The sequence below is a fragment of the Syngnathus leptorhynchus genome, chromosome 17 (genome assembly GCF_054491065.1).
Source record: "Syngnathus leptorhynchus isolate UIUO chromosome 17, UIUO_Slep, whole genome shotgun sequence".
In the NCBI taxonomy this organism is placed as follows: domain Eukaryota; kingdom Metazoa; phylum Chordata; class Actinopteri; order Syngnathiformes; family Syngnathidae; genus Syngnathus; species Syngnathus leptorhynchus.
The window spans coordinates 4,717,824-4,745,680 of NC_141211.1; the positions used below are offsets into that span (position 1 = coordinate 4,717,824).

The 27,857-nt window shown below is 39.4% G+C and overlaps 1 protein-coding gene across 1 annotated transcript; it reads left to right on the forward strand.

The window, feature by feature from the left end:
- The first annotated feature begins 810 nt into the window (after positions 1 to 810).
- On the forward strand, positions 811 to 9,446 carry wnt11 (wingless-type MMTV integration site family, member 11). The gene is made up of 6 exons (XM_085936658.1): positions 811 to 1,107; positions 2,946 to 3,135; positions 4,922 to 5,166; positions 5,525 to 5,802; positions 5,873 to 6,165; positions 8,536 to 9,446. The coding sequence occupies exons 2-6, from the start codon at positions 3,053 to 3,055 to the stop codon at positions 8,708 to 8,710; spliced, it is 1,074 nt and encodes a 357-aa protein (XP_085792784.1). The 5' UTR covers positions 811 to 1,107; positions 2,946 to 3,052; the 3' UTR covers positions 8,711 to 9,446.
- The last annotated feature ends 18,411 nt before the right edge of the window (positions 9,447 to 27,857 follow it).

A 27,857-nucleotide genomic window follows, 5' to 3' on the forward strand; every position in this document is an offset into this window, starting at 1 on the left:
GAGGTGAAAACACCCAATATTGTGGAGTCTTGAGATCTGTGTCGGCTCCAAAAGAAAAACCCGACAACACCTGATATGCAAGCGCAACCTGAGGCCAAGCATGTTAGCTCTAGCAGCTGGAAGGTCAAGGTCTGGACAAATAGCTCACTTCTGTCTCTGTCGAAGTACTTGAGGTGCAGGATATTCTCAGCGAAGGCGAACATTGCTTTCCCACAGTTTTCTCGGCAACATATCACAAACTCGAGCGTGGTTCCGTGCAACTTCAGACACATCAGACACAAGTTATGTTGCTATCGGTAAATTGCATCCATGCAAATATTACTTTGTTGATGCATATGAGAAATTAGAAATATTATTAGAAATTGAAGACAAATATTTTAGGGGAAATTGACCAAAGCAATCACATGATGAATGACCTCTCAGAATTAGAATCAGAACACCTGACATCACTCACAACTTCAACTGAGTTTGTGTCCGTGGCTAAATCTATTGATATTTTTACATAATTGATTTTTTGTTTGTTAATGAAGCAGGTGGACGAGAAGATTGACACAAAAAAAATGTATTTACTTTTTAATTTAGTGGGCTACATTTTAATCACTTTTTTTTTTACAGAATCAGAATCAGTTTCACTTAAGACGTAGTTCTACTTTTCCAGAATCTTTATTTACCTATATAACTCAAATAGTGAATAAATTGTTTATTGGGGCGAGCACATGGGCGCGCCCCTGTCAGGTCGCGGAGGCGCGCTTTCTTATGCTAATTCAGGTGTGACATCAGCAGCCACATCAAAAGTGGGCTGGGGGTACTTTAGAGTCGAGTCTGCCTTCTCACACTCACTCACACTGATCCAGCCCAAGTTTAGTTCCACTCTCCTCAGACACGCGCTCAAAACCCTGGAAAACACACAATGCTTACCTATCCGGAGTTATTTTTATTTCCCATGTTGGATTTTTTTGGATGCATCTGACTAATTAAAACAAGAAAAACAAAAAGAGACGCATTTCCTTACTCTCCCTAGGATATTTGGACCTGCTGGCGTGTGGTTTTTTTATAATATTATTTGGGTTAACTTGGAAAGCGGAGTTTCGCAAGGGGAAAAAAAAGGTGAGTTGCAAAGTTTGGAGAATATTGTGGATATTTTTTTGTGTGACTTGATGTTAAAGTCAAATGTGCGTCAAGATGTTTGTAACAAACTTCACTGTAACTCTATTTTCAAATGCACACATTTACCACAATAAGCAATTATATGATGTCAATCAAATCTTTAATTTAGGGGGGGGGGGAAAAACAGCAAAAGTTGGTTGAAATATGAATGAGTTTAGTTATCAACGTCTTTGCCAAAGGAAAGTACTTGGGAAAAAAATAGGAATTCATTACAACATTGCAATTGATCGCTTCGAGGTGTTGATTGCAGTGATCGAGAACATCCTTTAAGCAAAACTAGAGAATGCATTTGAATGAATGCTGTTAATCCGCTTTACATTTACAATCCCACTCCCCAGCATACATTTCTAATTTGGTGTGTCTTTAATTCTATAGATTATACTCATTTTATGCATTTATCCATTTTGTGGTTATAGGTTAACACTTAATAGACGTGCAAGGTGTTGATTTGTCTAAATAATCCTATCATGGATTTCCCATGAGTTTCGTTTGGGTTTGCGCCAATCAACATTAAAGGCTCATTATCTCCTCTACCTGTGCGTCTTAATGCGCTCACTTAACCACACTTGAAAAAGATCCTTTATCGACAGTTTACTGTTGCTATCAGATTCAGCAGCTGCAGATTCCTGAGCTCACGTGGGTTGTTGCCACTACGGTTGAAATGTTTTTACCTGTTTAGCGAAGTGGCAGTAACACCAAGATGAAATGCAGACCCGAGATGTGTGTGCAAATAAACGAGGAGACTGGCATACTTACTCCCTTTTGGATGTTCTAAATTTATCCATTCATGAGAAAAACATTCAACAATTACTTTAAAAAGAAAAAAAAAAGTTATGATACAATTGGGCTTCTTTATTACCTCGTGCAATTGTGCAGCAGTGGGTTAGTATTTGTATGAACCTGGTTCAATGACTGTAAAGTGATAGTTTGACAAACACTATGGATAAACACCCAGCTCCTAAAGTTCAGGAGCAGAATATCTACTTAACCAAGTATAAAATTGGGACTGGTTGCTGGGGAGGTGTCAACTTCAGAGAACTGCGGAGTCGCCCTTGAGAGTCACTTCACGACCTCACCCAAACATTTGTTGGTGTTGTATTCAGTTAAACAATGCAAAGTTGAATATCACCTTCAGGGATTACAAGAAGCATGAAACAAACATGGCTAGTTCCAAACATACCAAAAATGAACATGTGAATAGTCATGCTTTAACGCATCTGAAATGTAATGTTATTTTTGCATATATTTTATATTAAGTGCACTACACGTGATATTGTTGTTGAGGTTAAAACTTAATCAACAATTTCTTTGATTCATTTTGTAATTTGTAACATAAAATGTACTGTGAATGACGAGTAAGCAAAAGACAACAGATCCAATAAAAAATAAAAAATCGTCTGTGCAAAATTAGATTTTTCTTGTTTTCCCAAAATATCAAAAAATTACAATTATGCTATATATGGCAGACGATATGCACACTATATATATATCCTGACACACTCGTACATTTATAAACACACTTCATACACAATGGATATTAAATAATATTCAAATAATGATTTATTTTTATTCATCGTGAGCAATAATAATTTGATCTCATATGTACTCAAGTTAAAAAGATGAATGATCTTTTAATAAATTCTCTTGCAATGAATTTCATAACATTCTTCGCTTTCTTTGCGTCAAAAGGTTTGCGAAAGTTGGTCGGTCAAAGGCTTGCCGACCAACCGACCAGCAGACACCATCCATACTGATGAGTTCTGTTCTTCTTCCAACAGGTTTTTACCAGATAAGGCCTTGCCATGACGGTGGACTTGTGAGATCAAGAAGCTCAAAACAAGTATTTCTATTTTTACGCTCTGTGAACCACATTCACTGTCCAACCATGAGGAGGTGCTCGCACGTCCTGCCTCTCGCTGTGCTCGCTGCTCTGTTGCTGTCTCAGGTCTGCTCTGGCATCAAATGGCTGTAAGTATCCATTTTTTTTACTCCATCGGTTCTCGTGACGTCATGAAACGATACATTGTGTGGCACGTTGTGGTGTGGTGATGGAGCGAAGCCGCTGTGGCAGCTTTGAAGTAGGCCCCCGACATTCTTGATGAGGAGAAAGCTTGTGTGTTCAGTGAAAGGGGATGGTAGATTAACGGGGCATTTCCTCTGGCTATGAGCGAAAACCTCTTTAATAACTTTGATGCGGCTTCGGTAAACAGAGACAGCGAGGTTGACTTCTAAGCTATCCGGTAAAATTCACCACGGTGTATAATAATAACAGTAATAACTTTAGAAAAGCAAAGGTGGAGATGGGGAGGGAGAGAAGTCTGAAGCTTTGTGGTCTTGTTTTGCATATTCTTGTTAGGCTACTTGAACAGAGCAATGAATGCAAATCTCTAACTGTCACTGCTTTTATAGTGCAATAAAAGTCCAAAACTAAGAATTAAAGGAACAGGAACAAGTTTCAGATTTGTTCTGTAGCAAGTAAAGGTCATTTACACGATGGATGTTATTTTCATAGATAGTAATGATGGTGTATTCTGATTTTCATGTAGTCGCCAACCTCAGTGCGCCTGGTTGAGAATCTGGCAGACTGCTCTGAGCTTTCAAATCAGTCGTTAAAAGTTGGTCTAAATTTAGACCTGCTGAGACCATGTCTAACTTTTGGCGCAAGGTAGATTGCTGGTCTAAAGCGATTTTGGTGAATTTGTTTGAAATGCAAGCAGAGTGCTATGCAATCTCTGTATGGTTGTATCAAACCTTCTGAATAGTAATCGTACGTATTGAACAATTTATTGACTGTTTGATTCCCGCTCTACCTGAGTCTCATGGGTCATGTCCTCGGGCAAGACACCTCACCCACTTTGCCTCCGGTGCAGCTCACACCGCTGTATGACTGGGGGTGAATGTTTGGCGGTGGTCGAATTGGCCGTAGATACGCACTGGCAGCCACGCTTCTGTCAGCCCGCCCCAAGGCAGTTGTGGCTACTTACCGACTTCACCACCACCAGAGTGTGAATGGCTGAGCGTATGAATAATGCAGCTACTGTGACTGCTTTGAGTATAGAATAATATCCCTAAGCCATCAAAATGTATCTTGAAAAATATCAATTGATTATGGAACCCGAGTCTTCAGATAAACTTTTAATTCAATTTGTAGTTGAGGTCACGCTAGAGACAGAAATAACCATCCCGACACATCAAAATGATATCCAGGCACGTGCGCCATGCTAAATCCAAGCGCCAAGTCGTTTCGTCTCGATGACACAATGCCAAAGCAGATGTAATAATAAACACCTGTGAGTGACCACGAGCGCTGTGCTTATCATTGGGTACAGTCCGGCGCCCCCCCTCGGACATTGTAATGTGAAACAGGACACGTTTCTTAGAAGCAGACATCAGAGGTAGCCTCCCCTGCCTGAGGTTTCTCTATAAATACATTAAACCTAAATATGATCTAATCGACTCCAATATGTTCCTCTAATGGTATTGAAATAGACTGAACTGAAGCCAAAGAAGACAAAACCTCCCATGGTGCTAAATGGAAATGCTAGATATGATCTATCTGGGGGTTGAGATTAAATGAGTATGCAAAAATATTTCGGGGAATATCTCATAGCTAGTTCTGGACTGAGCCAAAAATGTGTCAAAGGTATTTTATGGATCTGCTACTAACTTTCTGAGGGGGGCTTTTCTCATTGTTAAAATTGTCGTGATGGATGTCACCTTTTTAAAGTGTTTTTTTTAAATTTTGATTCCACAGAGCAATATCCCACACCCCCAAGACCTTCCACATCAACCAGACCCAACACTGTAAACTGTTGCCCGGCCTGGTGTCCTCCCAAGCCCAACTGTGCCGCAGCAACATGGAACTCATGGAAACCATCATCCAAGCAGCCCGTGAAGTCAAAAAAACGTGTCAAAAGACCTTTGGCGACATGCGTTGGAACTGCTCCTCCATAGAGACTCCCACCGACTCCTCCAAGTATCGACCAGACCTTGATCGAGGTACGGCCTTCATCCATTTATGTAAATGTCCCAAATGCCACTGCTGATTATTCACTGGAACGTATCCCAGCCGACTAAGCGACTGGTCGCCAGTCAATGACAGAGTACAGACAATATAGGGCGGATCTAATTTCGCTTAATTGTAACTTTCCAAGCTTTTGATGCTCCAACCGCAAACATCTTAACAACTTAAATGTGCATTGAGGCGCCGGCATCCAGCATCGAGGCTAGCTGTAATTGAGGAACGAACCATTTTAGCACCTCTCTAATATAGTGTCTATCATTTTGGACGGTACAACCGAAATAAATGAATTACACCAGCACAATGAAGGTCTCCAATGCTGCTTGTGGTTTCCAGGAACCAGGGAGTCTGCATTTGTCTATGCCCTTTCTGCGGCCACCATTAGCCATACCATCGCAAGGGCGTGCACTTCTGGAGATTTACGTCTGTGTTCGTGCGGTCCAATCCCGGCTGAGATCCCAGAGCCTGGTTATCGTTGGGGGGGCTGCGCTGACAACCTTCACTTTGGCTTGATCATGGGCTCCAAGTTTGCAGATGCCCCCATGAAAATGAAACGTGCAGGCTCCCATGCTAACAAACTTATGCACCTACATAACAGCGAAGTCGGGAGACAGGTAAGGGAGAAAATGCATGTCGGCAAACGCGATAAAAAGCATTCAATTATTTTAATTTGTCTATTGATAGGTCTTAAGAGAGGCGGTGGTGATGAAGTGTAAATGTCACGGCGTCTCCGGCTCCTGCTCCATCAGGACCTGCTGGAGAGGTCTTCAGGACCTGAGAGAGATCGCCATGGACCTGAAGACTAAGTACTTGTCGGCTACCAAGGTGGTTCACAGACCCATGGGGACACGCAAGCAACTGGTGCCCAAAGATATTGACATCAGGCCCGTGAGGGAGAATGAACTGGTCTACCTGCAGAGTTCCCCGGACTTCTGTGCCAAGAATGAAAAACAGGGTTCAGTTGGCACACAGGACAGGTGAGACAACCTTTTCACTATACTCTATTTTGATTGCTGCTATAGAAGAGGACTGTTTGATTTTGAAACCAGATCCACCATATATACGCATTTATGTATCTCTGGTGTCAGGCTAAAACCTCATACCTCCAAAAGTTTGTTTGTTCTAGCATACCAAAAGGTATCTTGAGTGTTTTTCTGTAGCTAACACAGTTATTGTTATCTTGCCAACACAAAGTTGCACAATCAGGGTTAACCAATCATTCTGCACCACGGCAAAAATGAACTGCAATGGTGGTCAAAAAAGTATCTAAAATAGCATTTGTGAACTGAACTGTGGTGCCGTGTGAAAACATGGCTTAACGTGGCTTTTTAATACAGTAGAAAAGAACAATGGCAAACCCGCACAGCAGCAAATAGGAAATGACCAATCGTGACTGTCAGCTCATCCAGGATGTTGACTTTAGGAAAGTGATGTCCAGTTTAGTTAGCGGGTTGGGTGATAACAACCTGAGTACTCTGTCTGTGGCTTGTCTGAGCATGTGTCACTGTGACTGGGATTCTTGTGCTTTTATCTCAAACGCCGACTAAAGCTCTTATTCCTGGGCTCGAGAGAACTCTGTTATCAATTGGAGGGGCGCGTGCAAATTTGGAAGCATTTAAAGGGTTCCCTGAGATAAAGGTTGGCCGACACCATTTTGCTCACTCCAACTCGGGACTTTGTAGTGTGTGAGAATTGAGCGGGAAGCGAGGAGTCATTTTGTCTGAAGGTCTTACTCATGCTGAGATTTGGCTAAGCAGTATCATAAGGAAAATATGTAACATTATCTTTTAAACTTATTGAATTTTGGAGAACCTCATGCCTTTATCACAGGCTCTATTTCTCTGTTTTGAATTGCATGTCACCAGAGGAACATTTGGAGAAGTGCAATTGCAAAAGCTGTTTCCACAGATTAGATTTCATTTTATTCAAATTGCATGTAAATGCTGAGAAATGTTGGAGAATAAGAGGTACGATACGTTCACGACTGCTCGCCAGCCAATCGTAGCACAGTAAATAATGTTTGTTTGTTTTTTAAATAAATGACAAAAGTCATATGAACGTCATCTTTCAGTCACTTTAAAGATAAAGAGCAGCCATGCTTCATGTCAAGGACACTCACTGGATGCAATTTCTGCTGCCTGATAATTTAGGAGCCACATGAGTATGAAACATTAAGCATTTGTCAAATCACGAGGCGGGTCGGCTTTGTGGGTCGTGAGACCAAACGCATTGGAAACTTTGAATACTTTGCCTTATATCGCCGCTGATTTGTCACTCACTGGTGGCCACTTGACGCAGAGGCTTTATCAGTCTTGACACTTGAATTGACCTCCCGTCTACATTGTTAGCCCTGACGTTCGCGAGACCCCGGGAAGCAATACAAAGTCTTTATATAGTTGCTGTTTTGACGGCGTTGAAATAGGAGGGCAAATTCACTACACTGCGTTAGACACAGGGTAATAGTATGGGAAATTTTACAAACTTTTCATAGCGGGGTTGTTTATTTTTTTTTTTAGTTTGTTTTTTCAAACTTGCATTGAGTTGAAATATTATTAGTTTCGCATTCATTTTTGATTTGCATGTCTCGTGTGTAAAATGATCAAAACACGCTAAGTAAAAACTCAATGAAAATATACATAAAAAATATATGAATAAATATATAAATATCTATATAAATATTTTTTAAAAATCCACAAATCAAATATAATTTATATAAAAATATCTAAATAAATATATAGAAATATAAAGATATTAAAAAAAATCTAAATATCTACATAAATATCTAAAATAAAATCCACAAATCAAATATGAGATAGATAGATAGATAGATAGATAGATAGATAGATAGATAGATAGATAGATAGATAGAGACAAAGAATGTGTGGGTGTTCCTATTTCAACAATGTGTTCAAGCGGCCTTTCACTCTCCGCCACTCCTGCTGCCACCATTTACTTAAGCGCCCCCTCTCGTCACGCAGGTCATTAACACTCTGCCGTCATAAAAATGGAGCCATAATGTGGAAAGGGCAAACTTAAGAGAAGGGGGCAGTCCTGTGTATTCAGTCTGATTTATAGCCGGGGCTGTTCAGCGCCTATTCAAGAGTCCATCGGCGCCCGAAAGCATCCGAGGCATCCGGCGCCCGAGAAGATACGACAAAGGAAAATGAGAGAAAAATGAGGGCGAGTCGCTCGGTCAAGAATATTCAAAAGGGCCATTGTGGGTTATTCGCAGGCTCGGAGTTTGCACAGGCAGGCCGGGCCCGCTGGATGAAATGTTTAGAATGAAGCCATTACGCTAATTGTTTCTTACTCACTCAATCTTCCGACTTTATTTACGTTAATTGCAGGCAGTGCAACAAAACCTCAGCTGGGAGCGACAGCTGTGACTTGATGTGCTGCGGCCGTGGCTACAACCCGTACACGGAGAAGCTGGTAGAACGCTGCCATTGCAAGTATCACTGGTGCTGCTACGTAACCTGCAAGAAGTGCGAGCGAATCGTGGAGAGATACGTCTGCAAATGAATCCCCAAAGCCGCACCCAACCCACAGGTGAACCAAAGCACTACGATAGCCGCGAGACAAAACTTTTTTTTTGTCTTGAGCTTTTAGCTTGCGTATTTCACCATAAAGTGTCATTATCACGTTAGTATCGATTTTCCAAACTGCCGCTACCGGACACGGAAAGTGACGACAGTTTATGTGAAAACCGCCGTCCTCCTGGGTAGTTTCTTTTTTTTTTTTTTACTGTTAATGACCATGAATTCCCTCAATGTGGATGAGGAAAGTCTATTTTATTATAGCTCTAATAAAAAGTAATAACATTGGATTTTAAAGCTGGAGGAGACGAATTATGTTGTTTCTCCCTCGAGATGGAGATCTAAGGACTTGTGGGAGTTTTTTTTATTTTTTTTTATGGTACAGTTGATACATTTTCCTTCTGCATCAATGGACACAAGAGGAAAAGCAAACAAAGGGAACCTAAAGTACTTTTTCACACACGGGACGTTTTGGACTTTTGGACCCGCACGTTTTCCTGTGTGTATCTTCAGCATGACTTTATCCCAAAGGACTGTAAAGAAAATGGATAAAGGACTTGCTGATTAATCATCCTTTACATCTCGACATGCAGTCAGTTTAAGATATATTCTATTTTTAAGAGCATTATGAACTCATGGATATTGTAAACCACTTTTGTGTGGATGTACATACTCTTATTTTGTATACTGAAATAAAGATAAGTATTTATAAAATTATGAAATGATTTTTCCCACATTCATTTTTAATGTTTAGTTTGTTGAGCTGATATTTTCACTTTTAAGTCATTTCGATTTAAAGTACAAGATTTTCAGCGAGAGAGGTATAAATGTGTTTAATATTATTATGATGAATCCCTCCAAATAGAAAAGTGCTGTATAATAAGGCGTTTCAAAATCTTTGGGTGGTTCCAGCCACAATGGAAAACTTTACTTGAAAATTCCACAGTGGGGGAAAAAAAAAAAAAAACCTCTGCAGGGGACACAATGATTTTCATCGCAAACATACCGTATCATTTTGAGAAGCAAACCTCGAATATCCAAATGTCAAATTCAAAAGAAATCAGATTAATCTGAGAAACAAAGGCTTGTCAGAGAGAAGATGGTGCGGTTTTTGTGTGCAGCACATGTTACCCTCTGACCAGCCTTGTGTTACTTGAAGTGGTTCTCATGATTTTACACTGACACAAATAGCTGTGAAAGATGGCGCTCCATGCTGTGAGGCCACATGATGCGTATTCAACAGTGCACGGCATACACCCATAGAGTTTAACACTTCTTGACCGCGGCGTATCCAACACACAAAACCTCAAAAACAACTTCAAATACTAACACATCCTTCAACAAGTACAGACTTTTTCTTTTTTTTTACCACCATACGTAACTCAATGACTACAATTGGCAACCTTCTGGTAATTTCTGTTGTTGAATTTTCTATAGGCTTTCCTGAACAGGTTTAAAATGAGCCAAGAATAAATAATTGGTATGGACATGTTGGCAGCCATTTTGAAGTATGTTTTGAAAATTCCCTAAAAAATGTTAAAGTGCATTTTACGCTAGACTTGCACTGGGCATGAAAATAGGGTGTTGAAGGAATGACGATTCATTGTGAGAGGTCTAGTCCATTTCAGTAAATAACAGTTCTGGGAGAGTTCACCCGAGACCCTAATGAAGACAAGTGCTACGGAAAACGGATGGATGGATAGATACCAGTGTTCCAAAAACAGACGGGTAGTGGGGGTCGTACGCAGTTGTACTTTGGTATTCCGGTTTCGGGGGGAGGGATGGATCTGATTGTGTGCAGGTGAGCGAGGCTCTGCACACAGGCTTGTCTGTCAACGGCATTCTTCTGTGTGGAAGATGGAGAGAAAAGCTTTTTTTATACAGCGCAGTATAATATAAGTATCGTATTTTCCGGACTATAAGGCGCACCTAAAAACCTAAAGTTTTCTCAAAAGCCAATAGTGCGCCTTATAGTCCGGTGCGCCTTATATATGGACCAAATTCCTAAATTTAAACTGGCCCGAAGCATTATGTCATGAAATCAATCACAAGTGGCCTGCTGAAGACTATGAATCATGAATCAAAATGACTATGGATCATTATTTTGTGATTTTAAAGTAATTTGTTGCAATTGGAAAAAAAAAAGAAAATAGAGAATGATTTGATTTGGATTAAAAATCTGACATAATGCATTAATGGTGCGCTTTACAGTCCGGTGCGCCTTATATAAGGACAAAGTTTTAAAATGGGCCATTAATTGAAGGTGTGCCTTGTAGTCCGGCGAACCTTATAGTCCGGGAAATATGGTAGTTGAACCAAATTAACTTTTTATTTTGCGATTGATGGCAAATAGAAAAAAAAATCTCTGCTTTGTGTGTCAGTGTTCAAATAAATTCTCCCGGAATTTATCGCTATCAGATCCAAAAGGTAAGTACGACCCTGAGTGTATTTCATCACACCACCCAAGATTATGTCGGACCTGTTTTTATAGGGAACCCGGTCAGGTGACCCTCTTGAGCAACTATTGTTATCATTAAGCCGTGCAACTATTCATTTCACCTCAAACTAACCCGAGTTCACTCCACATAATATTTCAAGTTGAGGAGTGCTTGAGCAAACATAACATTAATTTGGTGCACATTCCTTCATTTTTGTGTCTATCAACACAAAGCTGGAGCTGAGCGGAAGAGCAGCTGTCTTGAGTCAACCGAGACATGAATGGGCTGCCGTCAGGTAAAATACAACAGTATAGACCAACCCTCATCTGTTTCGCCCAAAACCAAGACAAAACAAAGTAAAAAAAAAAAAATGTCCAAAGAATAGGATTAATCACACTTTTGGCATGTCTTTGTTAGACGGTCCCAAGGTATCTCTTCATGCTCGACGTGACCTCTTGTTCTGTGGGAATTAGAGGTGACCAAAAAAGGTTGTTAATGGACAACAGTGAAAATATCAGGGGTTAATGTCAGCCCGGGACAATATAATACCAATTGGCTTTGTGCCGGGAAGCGCTCGAGATAACTTGCTGTGAATGAGGGGAGACAAAGAATTTGGCTGGAGTAGTAAAGGCATTCAGATGTACTGACCCGTACTGTAAATGGACTTTTGTAGACCCCCCCCCCACTCTCACCCTCAAGCCTTTAAATAGGACCCCGGCAGTATGTGCTGCTGAAGGCTTTTTTTTGTTTTTGTTTTAGTTGAGTGAGTGTGTGTGTTCTTAAGAGCGTTGCTGGGAGATAGTAAATGATGAAAAGCATGCGTGTTTCTAAAAAAAACTAACTAACCAACGGTTGGCCAGTTGACCGAGGAACAGAATGTGACACTACCAGGAGTTTACAGTGCACATGGAAACTAATTGGGCCACTTAATGCTGAGAGAATGTACGGTATTAGAATGACATATATATATATATTAAAAACTGCTCTTGGGAACTTTTAAAATGTTGAACAGATTATGTTAGTTATTTTATGTTGGTATTTTAAAAATATATATATATTTGTCGTCGGATGTGAGTACAGTGTACATCTTAAAACATCTTCCATTAAAAAGACAAATGAGCCAATTCATTCAATCTAAATTTCCAAGTTGTATCATTACCCCGTTCAAAGAAACATGTTTGCTTTTTGATGCTTCCAATCTACTGAACACTTTATCTTAAAGAAACCAAACATCACATGACATGTTTTGGATGAAAAGAAGTCATTTTCAGACAAAACTTTGACTTGACTTTTTCCCAGATTCAGTTGCAATGAGGGATCATCAAGATGGATGAAAATGACCCAATGAGTGGAGTTGAATTAATTTGAATAAAAGAAACAGAGAGTTAAGTACGCTGGGAAAAGTAAACAGTGGTCTGGGTAATCACAGTAAATCTGTTCTGGAGTAGGGAATGCTTGGGGGGGGGGGACCAACAGTCTGCTCCCTTAGTGGAGGAGCTAACAAAGCCAGCAAGAAGAACAGCTAACATACTGAGAGAGGATCAAGTCCGAGAGTAACGGCAAAGGCCGTGTCTGGCTGAGTTCAACTATGTCAACATCAGCGTGTAATTCAAAGAAAGAAGAAAGCAACCAAAGTACTTAAGGAACATATTTGAAGGGGAGCTGGATTAACAGTACAGTATGTGGACTTGGATGCTGCTAAAGCTCACCATATCTGGAGATAATATGTAATATAACCCAGAAGATTTTCACCACACTCATGGGCCTGATGGTGAGATGATGAAAAATGCTCTGAGCTGCATTGCGATGGAGCATGATGATTTGATAAATGGAGCGTTCTCCTTTATTGTAACTGTCCCAAATGTGTAATCCCAAAAAATCATTCATTTTGTCATCAAGCGAATGGTTATTGTGACACAATAACACGGAAAAAGACTTTTGGACTGTAAAATAGATGTTATTTAGGTAGTTTACCAAGAGTAACAATCTAAAAAACAAAATCACTCACAACTAAGCTATGAAAGGAATCGTTTTGAAATTATAGCTCGACCAGTGTGGATTTTTATGTTGTATAAAAAATAAATGATGATTAAAATTTTGTCATCACAGATATCAGTCGATTACATGTTCAGGTTGGTTAATCGGTAAATTATATATTCTGCCAACTTTTTCACATTCAGAAGAATGAATTGAAAACATCTCATAGCCGTAAAATGGAAAACAATTTACAAAAGTCATGTTACCAAAGATTTAATAGAATTCATACCCCATTTAAAGACCAGTAAATAACATCTTTGCATGTCTTTTTCAGATTTACAATCGTATTATGAGTTACAGATGTTTGTTGCAATTACATTTATTGAAAGTTTTTATGTCTCCGAGAACCAATGGATGGATTTTATGAGCTATGTGGGACCAAAATTGGGAAACATCAACTTTGGTGTCCCATTCTGTCTCAATTAGATTTTTTTTTTTTTTTTTTTTTTTTTTTGCTGTGTACAAGTAAACCTTTGGCATTCCATTTTTTGGATGATGAATATGTTATTGTTGGAAAACAAACAATAATTACAGTCAAAATGTTCTTTGTTTTCTTCCTTGGCTATTAATTTGAGTTTAAATGTTTTTTCCAAAACAACAAAACTTTTTTTGCAAAAACTAAACCTATCAAAGCCAACTAACAAAGCCAACCTGAAAACTAATTAAAACAAATTAAAAAAATGAATAAATAAATAAATAAGTTAAACTGCTAAAGCCAACTTGAAAATGAATTAAAACTAATTAAAACAATTAAAAGTAATAAATAAATGTAAAAAAAACTCAAAACCAATTATAATTCACGAACGTTGACGACCTTGACGTACATTGATCCATCGAGAACAGATGTCGGATCTTGTTTATTGCTTATAAATAATTTGTTTCCAGTTTGCCCACAAGGTTGAATGTGAGCTTCATTTTATTTCCCCTTGTTTCGTTTAGTGCGCATGTGATCACCATTCAGCCTTGTTTCACTATTTGGATAACCCCGACAACTCAGGTTGAGCACTGGAACATGCTGACAGGTTCCAGCTCAAGTGTTAAAATAGTTTCTCCACTTCCTTCCACAGCCACAGCTGTAGACATATAGAGGCTTGGCTTTAATTTAACAGAGCAAATCTGATCAAAGATTCTCTCAAGTTGTCCAAATGAAGTTTCTCGCAACAACTCTAGCAGCACATCTTAGTAGACCCTTCCCTCAAAAAAAGAAACAAAAAAAGTCTAGCAAATACTTAAATGTGCCTGTGAACGTATAGTCATTTCCTTCCAATTTTTTAAAGTTAGACTACGTTATAAGAGTGATTTGAAATGGTAGTCAGAGTCACTGATAACACCCCCCCCCCCCCCCCTCTCCAACTCTCGCCCCTTCCTGTTTAATGGTTTCCATATTTCTCAGCCAAAGTGAGGTAATCCAATTTATTTGGCAGCGGTGGAAATGGCAAAGTCATTATGCGTGATTAGCGTTGTTTGCAGGGCTAAACTGATTTGGGAATATTCGCAGTGCGCAATGCCAATACTGTAAACGTTTCTTTTGTTTGATAACATCGAAACAAACTCTATCTTATGCGGCACAAACACAATTTTTTTTTTAACTGCTATTGAAAATTAAACAGTGATATTCATGGGCCACTTTTGAAAGATTAATGTTGGTGATACCAAATTTTGGGTGTGGTCTTAATAATCATCATCACCTGACCCTCCAAATATTTGCTTCTTCTTCCGCTCATCTATTCTATCAGAGATAGCAACATTCTTCGATCCCTCGCGTGGGCTGGCTGAAACACGATAAACTCCACATTCAGAAGTATTTATCGCACAAACCACATGTACTCAGGGAACTCGGTTTCAGTGTGGTCAAACTGTTTAATTCTCTGGCAGCACACAAAAGAAATGTCATCTTTATATGGAGAAATGACAGAATGAGGAAATTTACCAAACTGCTAACGGCCAACAAGGGATCTCGCATATGGAGAAGCAGAGTCTCAACCATTGAGTCAGATTTCAGTGGAAATCGAACGGTACTTGACCTTTGGCGCCAAAAAAACAACTTTGAAATGATTACAAAATATCCGATCTATAATTGACGTTATCCGTCACGATTTGATAAGATACAAAACTCAGCGACTGAGTTAAAAAAAAAAAAAAAAAATACATGCAATCAAAATGTAATAGTTGTACTGTGGAACCTCGATTTAACGGATCCAGAAACCACGGAACCTGGATTTATTGGTCTGGTCACATGGTTCTGGATTGTGCTACTTTCTTTTAGTAGACTAGACCAGGCTAAAAAAAAAATATATATTTCTATATAACGGACAATTAACTCCAACCCTTCCTCCAATCCCTGTACGTATTTACGAAACGAAATAAATTCCAAAGCTTTTTCCAAACTACTGGACATTTTCCACAGACTAATTATTTGCACGTGTAATGGACGTCGGTCATGTTACGACAAGCGTTTACGTGAGGGCGTATAACAGAAGGACCATTACGAGGAGCAAGTAGGTGTGACGCGTAAAAGCAATTAGCACACAAATTGGACTTGTTGTGCCTGCGGGAGCCTTTTCTCATTTCTCCTCATTACCCCTGCTGCTCCTTTCATTGCCCCAGTGTGGCTTGCACATTTCCACGTCTTTATAAATAGTCAACTGCTAATATTTACTCCTACACTTTCATGCCCGGGCAGAAAAGGAGCACGGTACATTTTGTTGCCAGGGCAGAAGGAGGCGGCGGCGGCAACTAACTGATGCCCTCATTAATTCCACAGAGGGAAACAAACATTTGTCCTTTCAGGGCCTTGTGTGATTTTATTTTTTCTTTGTGGAGGGGCCCAGTTGAGTGACAGCAGCGCTCTTGTTAGGCAGTTTGGTATTATGAAGCCGTGTGTGCCTTTGCATTCATCACTACGTGTTAGTGAGCCAAGTATTAACCCACAAAAGAAACCTACGAGCAGCAAGAGAGAATTTTGATGTGGTTTAACATTCTGTCTGAGGCAATAGAAATGTCGACTGGTGAGGATCTCGTCAAGTTTTACAGACCGTAAAATAGTTTGGGTGGATCAATACCTTCGTGAGATTGAGCAATTACAGCAGTTGTGTTTTATTTTTTTGTTCATGTGTTGTTCCTTTTTTCTTTTTTTTTTATTATCAGCAATCGTAATGATGAATTAAATGCCACTATGAAGTATGACGTCAGTCTTTTGTACAAACATAAATTAAATTACATTGAATATACACGTGTGAATATAATCTCAAATCTCTGATAAATGTTTCCAGTGTAGTGGATTTTTTTTTTTGTGCAACGTTTAACATTACGCTCTCGCTCGGATCAGAGCGTCAGATGAAGATGAAGTTGTGTGACCCCCAAGTTCCTCTTGCCGGTCCTTTCCTCTCCATTTCCTCCTTCCTCTGTGGTGAAACCAAAGTCTGCGTCTTGAAGGTTTGATGCTTGTGAATTCCAACACAAATGGATTCCCTCAAGATTTTGCATCCCGATCCTTGTTCCGCAGTGCGTGCAGTGCAATTCAGAGCTGTCAGCAGCCATTAACGTACATGGATTGCGGTGGCAGATACCTGGCTTGTGGCATAACATTTGTGTCGACAGCTTTTCACGATAAACACTTTATAGAACTTATGAGGCCAATATGAGGAATTTAGTGTTGCTTATTTTGTGTGTTCTATGGATTTCATATGGCAGCAATTATGTCATATGAAAAAGTGACTTGGAAAGAAATGTGAATGGTGCATTATGAGTTTCTTATCACATACTTAAGGATAACAGTGAAAACAGAACAGGCCTCACTTCCTAAGTACATTTGACAGGAAGGACTCGGCGCACTTTATAGTGATGGACGGCCGGTCTACTGAACGTGGAGGCCCTCGTGCTTCTCTTCAGCCTGCCAACTGGGGATTAGCACTACCGCATTGACTGCTGACCCCCATAGCCCCTCAGCAATCTTGGCAGCCCGTTGCCACCGTCATAACATTGGGGACTGGCCACGCCTCTTTCACTTGGTGTCGTGCACCTCCATCAGGGGGAGCGGTGAAATGCCAACATTCCAGTTTTTTTTTTGTTGGAGGGATTTCCTGATGGCTTTTGTGACAGCGTGGCACAATTACTGCTGCTGAGCAATCACTAGCAATGAATGAGTTGGACACTGGGTCAAAGGTTCAATGGAACATCTCATTTGGAAATGCAAAACTATTGGAACTACTCATAGAAAATGTTTCTGAGTTATAAATATGCACTTCCTAACCAGTGTATGATAAAAAAAGATACCATTTGAAATATGGACACTTTTGTGCAGTCATTTTGAGCATTTTTTTTCAAAAAACGAATTCCTCAAAATTGTAATATTATCTAGATATGTTTACGCTGCATGTCAAACCAAATCCACAAAAATTATTAAGTTAAGTTGATATAACACTAAAAAACTGCTGGGTCAAAAACAACCCAATTTGGTTTGAAAACTGAACCAACCTTGGAAAATGGGTCAAATTGTTTTGCACAAAACAAGCCTTTTTTTTAAAAAAACAAAACAAAACAACCCTCCGAAGTTTTTTTGTTTCTTTACCGATCCCGATATAATTTCCTCAATTATGATCAGAGGATTCCTGCCAACTTCATGAACATGCATTTTATACAAAGTAATTTTTAGAGACTGTTTTTTTGTTATTGTTGCAAACATTAGACCATTGTGTGCTCGATAACATTTCAATATGGAAAACAGGAGAAGGGGATTTTGCCTTGAGGCTTCTCTTGAGTTGCGTATCCTTATCAGTTTCATTGTCTCAGGTTGTGTTGCACTTGAAGCACACAAGGGCTAGATTTGCTTTAAATTAGATCATGTCGATGAAATCAACTCCATTTCTCAACTAGGTGCAGCTGTGTGTCCATCTATATTTCGCTTTTTCTTTCTGAAGTCTCTTTGATGAGGACTGTGGCGCGAATCCCGAATCTGTCATCCTTGCTATATTTCACAGATATGACTTTCCATCTATCTGGGAAGCTTTGCCAGATTTGGAATCCGTGCCTTTTTGGGTGCTGTGTTTTGCATGAGAGGTGTTTCAAAGAATGGGAAATTCTTCAACATTTGAATTGAGCGTGTTTGATTCTTTCGATTTGCCTTCTGTGGTCAAGGTTAGCGCACACATGCCACTCAAGCAGCTTTAACACATGCGGGGATGAATGAAGGGATGGAGATCATTAGAAAGACATTAGAATACTTCCAAATCCTCGTCTCTAGCTATGCGTGCTCAAACTCAGAAAGCCACTCCGTCACTCTCGATACAAAGCTGTGAAAGTCTCATTTTATAATGCATTTATTACTTTGTCAAATCAAACAGAAATATTTTCCATGGCATCTCACAACACTAGAGATACAAGAATTGCGTGAAATGTTCGCCTTCTGACACGTCATGTCGAGTTGTATAGTGGAAGTCAGCACTCCCCTGTGTCCCTGACACTTTGACCTTACAAATGAAAAGGGCACACAAGATGGTTGCCACATGAGCGACCCCGCTTGCCATTTTCCTTTAATCATCGTTGGCCCTGGATGGGAGGAACTATTTAATGTCAGTGTTACAAGCACTTTCCCTTACTTGTCTTCATCTGTGTTGAATGTCTTTAACGACTATGAAAGAGTATTACGGATTTCATAGAGGAGAATAAGCATTCTATTTATTTGTGAATTCCTATCAAGACGCAGCTTGTCAAAAATGGTCGCACAAAAAGAAACTTACAATTGACAACAATTCAATTAAGGCAGGCTAGGCCACTCGAAGGTTTGTTCAGGGCCGCATGTGGCCCGCCGGCTGCCAATTGAACACCCTACATCCATTCGTGTTGTAGTACTTATTATGTTTCAAAAATGGGAAACAAAGCTTTCTCGACAGTGGTTGTGAAATGATTTTTTTTCACCCACCCCCTTGATATATAATATCCAAGTCTGAAAGATGCAGACCTGGAGACCTTCTCTCCATTCTCTGCTATTGAAACGGCACTGATCCTTTTAATGGCCATATCAAGCATGAAGCTGAGCTCCATTTCCACCATACTCGGACTTATGCAAAATCTCTCCTGCCAAAATCAATTACCACCCTGGGAGCCGTCGCTGCTGCCGCTCACGAAGCCCAATGAGGCAGAAAGCGGTTGGGTCGTACAATACCGCGGAATCAAACTAGTGGATTTCCTCCTTCTCCACATGCCTGAGCAATGTGTCAGAGCAGCCACGGCCAGGCCAGATGATTTATGAGCACCTTTGCTCCAACCTCCTCTGGCTGACTCCCTGCAGCCAGGAGGACAAAGTTGCTTCGCAAATCAAAGTCCTGATGTGTTCAATCATAACTCGAGAGTGATATAGTGAGATATGACTTTTTTATGACGGTGTTTTCTTGTTTTTCCCTTATCTCCATGTGTTGGCTCCTCTTTGTGCTTGACCTCGGCGTTTCTCTTCTCTGCTCTCCTGACCTTGCATTTTCCTTGTTTCGGACAATTCCCGACTTGCGCAGCGCAGGCCTTCGACTTGAGGCGACAAGCGTTTCCTGCTCGCCTCTTTCTCTTACTGACTCAAATCCTTTTCGTTACACTCCCGCTTGTTTGCCGTCTGTCAGCAGAACCAAAGTTTTCATCCAAAGAGACTTGGGGTTAGTATCGGTTGGGTTACCAACTTGGGCAGCACCTCTCTAACATTCATATCGTAAACATTTATAGATCCAATTAAATCACACAAGATGGTTATAGGTCGCAAGTCCACTTTGTGCATCTCAACTCATAATGACAACTAGACACAGCAGAGAAGAAAGACGGATTAAATATTTACTCGCTCCGATGCCTGGCTGCCCTCTTCTGCTGAAGTATCCAATGGAAGTAAACACAGTCTCGTGAAGGATCATCAACAAATGTCAGGGTGACGACACGTTTCCATGAAAATTATATCGATGAGCAATATTCCTTCTTTTCTTGTCATGGTTCATTTTCCAGACTGACCACGAGTGTTTTATTACGAGAGGCATGCAACACTTAGCAGTAGAAAAAATATTGCTATAATTCATACTGGCACGTAAAGTTCCTCTCGGGTTTTACAAGCGCTTCCAAAAGACGGAAGTGCTGATTGGAAGCATGTTCATGTTGAAACGCACACCACTTATCATCTTGCATAAACACTTCATTGTTTATCTCTTAGGAATAGAAAAAAAAAAAACCGACATCTTTGAAATCACATTCTAAACCAGAGATGTCACTTTTAATTACACACTACCTTTGTGTTTCAATGTTTCTACCTGCTAAAGATTTATGATTTTTACCAGGTGGGCCAAATAGCAACTGGATGAAACCAAGCGGTGTTATTTGACGGGAATTTACAGAGTCAGAAATCACAGTACAGACTTGTTTTACAGCATTTGACTGAATCTTCGAGCAAGAAGTATTTTAGCTGGCAAGTATAATTTCCTCCTGAAAGTTACAATAGAACTTTATTCCAAATTTGAACCGCTCACTTTGTATGACTTTTTAACAAAGCTTGCTTTTATGCATGTATGTAATAATGATATATTATTATTAATATGATATTAATATATAAATAATATTATATTATTATTATAATATTTATCTATAAATTATCTTGCAAATCTAATAGAAAAATATTTTTAAAAATGGCACGGGACCTTTAATAATAATGTTTGACATCACTGATTATTTAAATCAGAACAATTCAAGTCAATTGTATGGTGGCATTTGGAAAAAAAATGGACTACTATTAGAGGAATTAATTTCTATTCTTGCTCTGTAGCCAAAAAGATGAAAAGAAACACTTGCCATGCGTGGAAGTTGGCACCCACTTTGTAAGGTGCCATTCCGGTTCTGATGTTAGATGTTTTATAGCCAGAAATGGGTAATCAACTCACAGATGGCGTACGTACGTAGTTTGGAAGGAATACGATGAATGTCTGGAAATCATTTGATCCTTTGATATGTCAACTACTGATCTATTGCTTGAAAGCTGGTGACAGTGACTTAGTGTATAGGCCTACTGTATATCCTGTGTGTAATATCGTTTGCTCTGTTGAAAAGAAATCCAAAGTTGGCAATCTGTTTTAGCTTTCTAGTAAAAGCTGAAACAATAATATCCTTATAATAAATTACAAGAAGAAAAGCTTTTAAGTTTGCTTGAATGTTTATAGCTATGACTAAAAAGTCAGGGTAACATCTGTATTAAAAAAATGATTTCAAATTTATTTCTATCATTTTGAGTTGTGACGGTGCAAATATGAACTTGTGATTTGTTTATTTAGTCAGAGACAGATTTGAGATATGTATGTTGAATTTCCATCTTTTTCAATTCTTCTGTGCTTTCACCTATTGTGTGACATATTATTGAGACTATTGTTGGCTTTTGCGAGCCAGAACACCCAGAACTGACACTCATCAGTGATTTGTATAACTTCCTCTAATCAGAGTCTGCACAACACGCCAGCAAGCCGTCATTCACAAAACAAAGATGCACTGCAAATGTAAGCATCTGTCAAAAGACTAAATCCGCCACGTCTTTTGGCTTTTGTGCAGAGATATACTGCAGAATGAAGAATTCACAAATATCGCTTTGCATAAAAAGATCAGAAAGCTATCAGCTGACGTCACTTTTCTTTTAAGGTTAATTATTTCTGACTCAACTGTGAAGCACCAACACATTTAGCCTGATCAACAAAACAAATACTATTTATTTATTTATTTATTTATTTATTTATTTATTTATTTATTTGTAGAGCTTTAAGATACGAGTGGCTGAAGTTTTTTTTTTTTTTTTTTTGCACTGTCAATTGCCTGTTTTTTTAAATAAATGTATTTAGCGCAGACTTGAGCTATAAGCACAACAATTGACTGTACGTGTTTGTGTGTGTGTGTGTCTTTGTGTGCGTGTATGTTGGGAGGTCTGAACTGATTAATGGTATTTCCATTCAGTTCAATGGGCAAGGATGATTTGAGATACAAATGTTTTGAGACAAGAGCATAGTCACGTAAGGGTAAATTTATTTTCCAAATGGCTTGCTCCGAATCTCTGTATAACGAGCTCCATAAAGTTCTTTTAGCTAGCTACTTATGAGTCTCAACATGACCCTGCAGCAGACAGAAAGCTCAAACATTTCAATAATCTAACCTTGTACATGAGTGTGTTTTCCTCAGCCAGAGCGGCCATCCAAAGCTGCGTGCTGTCCAAATTGACAAGTCAAAATACACCATATCCAACCCGGACCAAGCCTTTGTTTCCAAAATACACCACAACTCTGCTATCCTATCTGTACTGCTTTTGATTGCCTCTTTTTTTTTTTTTGTGTCTTTTAAATTGTCTCACTTTCACTGTTTATCTCTTATTTTCACATTTAATAAGGTATGCTGGGATTCTGGAAGGACGTGACCTTCCTGGTCAATCTTTTTTCCCCCCCCCATCTTCAAAAAAGTATACACTCTTATAACTGCTGAGTTTAAACCACTATTCCGAGATATGTGAGCCAAAAACTGCCCCAAAAATATTTGAGTAATTTGACTGTAAATTTCCTTCAATTTCAATTCTCATCAAAATGGTGACCAACTTTTGATTTTTCAACTCAATCTTCAACCTAATCTGATGGATCATAATAATTAACCCGATCTGATCAAAATCCAAAGATAACCAGCAAGTGGTGTTTGGAAACCATGTCAGCATGTTTCAAAGTGAATCTAATCCAGTAGTTAGTGGTAAATAATTGTTAGGCGGACATTCCGTGAATTTCACCGTGTCACTTCCCTGGAGCTATTGTGACGTGATTCACCTGATAGCGAGCCAAGAGGTCCTGGGATTGGTGTACCGTCTTGTGTAGGTCTTGGGAAAAGTGTTTGAGAAGCAAATTAGCAGTGCTTAATTGTATGCTACAATGTCATAAATCACATCAGTCCATGCGTGATGCAGCAGCAGCAGCAGCCTGGAAGATCATTCAAGGCTTCCCAAAGTCTTCAGACACAAGTGGTGGTTACAAGTCAACCAGGAAACAGATTGGAGAAAAGTGCAAACCTCAAATGAAGACGGCATGACTACATAATAGGAGGCTCCTTGTGCTTGGGTTCATTGTGAAGACGTATTTGATGAAGACCTTTGGCCATTGCAGGATTTTGGTTTCGGGTCAGTGTGTGGACACATGCTGCCAGGAGCTGAATGGCACCCCACCCTCCTTCTTAAGACAAAAGGTCAGGGGGGCCAGCTACATCAATACAGCCTCCTGACCTCAAATCCTCAACCCCCTAGAGCACCTCATGTCTCTTTAGTATCTTAGCCATCAGGACACGAGACCCTGTATGCCATTTAAAAAAAAAAAAAAAGACAGATGACAATGACCAGACAGTCAAGCAGTGGAGAATCTCCAAAGTCTTGTAATATTGGTGTTTCCCCTTAGCAGGGGTGGCCTGCCTTCACTTTGAAGCCTCAGGGGAACCGAGCGTAAATTGGACTTCATTGCAGCGAAATGGATGAGTCAGGTACCTGCTGTGGCCAGTCGTTAGCTCTTAAAGAGTTTTATCACCTTGTGCTCAATCTGGGCTTTCAACTAATGTGGATTACATATGCAGCAACTGCTGTCAGCCTTCACACCCCTGCTGTCCGAATGAAGCATTGTCCCAATGGAATCCCAATGAAACAAAGTGTTAAAACCGTGTGGGATTATTCTTTTCTATTCACATGTTGTTAGTAAACTCATGAAAGGCATGCCTTTCTAAAGTGTTATTCATCCACAATTTCACAGGAAACTCAGTAAACGGAATTTTAGGACAAAACTGACAACATTAGAAAAACAAATCTGGATGAATAAAAACAACAGAAAAAAGATCCAATGCACAATTGTGGAAATTTTGAAAAACATTTCTGCTCTCTGGCGTTGTTTAAGGATTAAATGTCCTCGCCCTGAAGACTGTCAAAATTTCTGTATCTAAAAAAGGTGATGGTTTTGGCGGGACAGGCTTTATGAGTTTCATATCCAATAAAGCATCCTGTAAAGACAGTTTGAGGGCTAAGTATAACTTGACCACAGCAAAATCAGCGCAAGATAAATTTAACCTGCCAATGATTTTAAAAAACAAGTGAACTCCCAGTAACTTGTTCCAGATCCACCCTAGATTGGTGAAAAACAGAAAATCATTAATACAATACATAATTGACATTTTCTTATTTTAATAAAAAATATATAATGAATCCTATAATAATGTTTTTTTAACTCAAGATTTGCAATTCATATTTTCAAGGGGCCATATCATGCTAAATCAACTTTAAGGAGCTCTTAGCCATGCTTAGCTTACCCTTATGATACCTAGTCATGAAATACTTATTCATGCAAACTGCATGCTTAGATTAAAGTGAGCATAATGCTAACAGGATGACTTTCAACTTGCTTTTCACTTTCCCCAGGATGCATGGACACACCGCACACATGCAAGCAAGCAAGCAGACGTCCAGTTTGACTGGGCCGTGCAGTCCTTCCATTAAATGCTCCCACTGTCTCGCCGCGGGGAGACTGAGGCTGTGCGGCTGAAGACTAAAATACAAGTAAACTCCTTCTCCACCCGACTGCTTGTAAAACCGCGTGGCTTCTAAAATGCTGCATAAATGTTTTGACACTGGGGTGACCAAAAGGCAGGCATCCTCTCTCCTTATTAAAATGGTAAGAATCCATCACCAAATATGTGTAACACAGGGGGGGCCCGGAGGGAAAATGGATGGAATTATGTATTTATCTGAACCACATTGCAGAATATGCCGCTATAGAACCAGAGCTCAGAGATTGAAAATATACTGAGCTCTTATTTGGGTTTGTGCTGACCATAAGCAGGCATACAAATCAGAGCCGAGCTGAGTCAACACGTGGATTTCAGGGTTTATTTGCGTCTTACAGTGCCACGCTCTCAGAGCTGACACTTTTGTCAATTTAAGGATATAGTGGCCTCGCCACTTTTAAGTATTATCCCAACAAAGTTTTATGTCTAATCAGTGATGGTGGTGAACTTGTACCCTGATCTTGTTTGATATATTTTGGGCCCCAAGGCTGCCCTTTGATGGTCCTTCTGTTTGCCTTGTTGGCGGTGGAAAAGGTGGGGGAACAAAACCAGATCACACGTGTGGTTAGGTTGAAGCAACACCACATTGTTGTGTAGCTTTTTTTTTTTTTTTTCTTTTTCAATACAGGGGCACACATTCAATATGGATTATGAAAGACCCCAAATTTTCAGACCAATACTGTGGAATATTGGATTATGATGATTAAGAAAACCTGAAAAATATGTTTACTTGAATCTCTCATTTAAAAAAATTGTAGTAAAAAATAAATGTTGACCAATTTTATATTTCTCTTGAATTGTATGTCTTGCAAAAAAAAAAAAAAATTAAGATACATTTTGTTTTGACAATTTAAAATATTCTAAAGGAAAAGAGCCCCATCATATTGGGATCTCATTCTTTTTTTTCTCAGCAGATTTAAGTGTATACATGTTTCAAAACATGTTGCAAAGCACATACTCGAGTGTTGTAATATTCCTTTTATCCTATTTTATCACGTTAGCCACAGTAGCCACGGACTTCCAAACCTTGTTTTTCTGGTCACAATCTGTCAGTTGACGGTTGTTTATGGCGCCACTGACCTGCGTTGCGTGCTGGATAATTAATAATAGTCTAATTCATCCCCTTCCAAATGCACACGTAGGATACAGCACAGCTCAGGCCAGAAAATCCCTCATGATTTAAACCACCAAGACTGTGTACTTCCTGTACAGCCAAGCAACAGCAGCGGGAGGTCTCAAATGACTTATGTGACATGTTACATTAATGGCTAAATAGGTGAAATAAGTATGTACAGATAGATGTCATTTATGTCACGTGGAAGGTATTTTAGTAATGCCCAAAAGATATTTGGCATTGTTGTTGTCAAGATGACACGTTGTCATGGCCTCTGGATGAATGTTTTTTCTTATTTTTCATTTTTTTTAATTGGGATGGGATTTTTTTTCCATTATTAAATGCAAATTTGCAGAAAATTAGAACAAGCAAAAATGTTTAAAACAAAATACATCAAATAATTATAAATTACAGTTTACTGATAAGTATCAGTGGCAATAGCAGCCTTATTTTAGGGCATCTGTATTCGTGACGGAAGCAGATACCAGTATTGATCGCCCTCCTGTGGCCGTTTTACCATTAGGAACTGGAAATGACAAATTAGAAGAATAGAAGAATCTAAAATTGCTAATAATCCCAATACATTTTAAAAGCAGAATATTACATTGGGATACAAAAGTGTTTAAAAGTATGTGGGGGTTTTTTTTTTTGGAGGAGGAGGATTTTATGTATCAAAATTACAGGTATCGGTACTTGGTCTCGGTCTTTTGGAAATTATAAATTTCTTGACACAAAAGCTGTTTTACCTCAATTTCTCACTTAAACATTCCTTTCATGCTGTTTACAGTAAGTGACCTCCCTCTTGTGCTGCTCGAATGGGTGTATCACCTAATAAGTTGTTACAAACCTTTCTTGTCCTTGTTTAATGAACCTTGTAATAGTTGAGCAAAGTCGGATACGTCATTCAGCTCATGTAAAGCTTCCTTCCCATCTTCCGTTACGGTTGAGGCACATGGCCTCATCCACTTAACATGCGTGTCATCCGTGGCTAGACACAAGGGATAATATGGGACTGAGTGCTAAACTTTGTGAATCGTGCTCTGGGCGAATTTTTTCCAAAAGGTCAAGTACAGAAGAACCTGAGCAAGAGGTCATGTAACAAAACAAGCAAAAAAGTATTGCTATTATATATATGGTGGCAGAAATTGGGATAAAATGTATATCATTTAATCCAGGTTAAATTATAGTATTATATAGTATTTCTAAAATATTAAATGTTAGATAGATAAAAAAATCAAAACTAAAACTAATACAACAAAAATACACCAAATGTGATGTGTAGTTAAAACTATTTTAACATGTGAGTTTTAGAGGCTCGAGATCATCAATCAAAAATATTTTGAGGCTTTGGAGGCCACAAAAACACCAAATTAGAATTAAGCAAGGTTTTGAGAATTTGAACAGTTCACAGAAGCTGCGAGGAAGCGGGCAGATGTTTGGATACAAAACGAGAGCATTTAAAGCAAAAACAATGCCTCTGTGTTCGAGGGAAGACAGCTATACTTTAGATACCTCAGAAACCGATCCCATATGGAAACCGGTTGCTCTCTCTTTTGACCTACAAGGCCACAAAAGTTTGGTCTTAATGAGGTTCAGGTTTCATTTTCAGTCCTCAGTTCACATTGTATCGGGCAAACTGCCGTAAAAAAGCCCAACGACATGACCGAGCCTAAAACCGATGTCCCTTCCCGCGGAGCTTCAGGTAATGACAAAACTACACGCTAACTTTTAGATCTAGTCTGGCTCAGTATCTGCTGCAGATCACACTGAGACATGACCTCTCCATTTTCCTGCTGCAGGTCCCCAAAAACCCATCAGGCATTAGATGATACATTTTAGCTCGCAAGAAAAATACACATAGGGGCGAACAGTTTCAGAGGGATCATAAGAAAGGATGTTCGAATGGGAAACATCTCGCCCTGTCTGGGGAGGTGAAATCAAGTATGGCAGATATGAGTGATAATAAATAATAT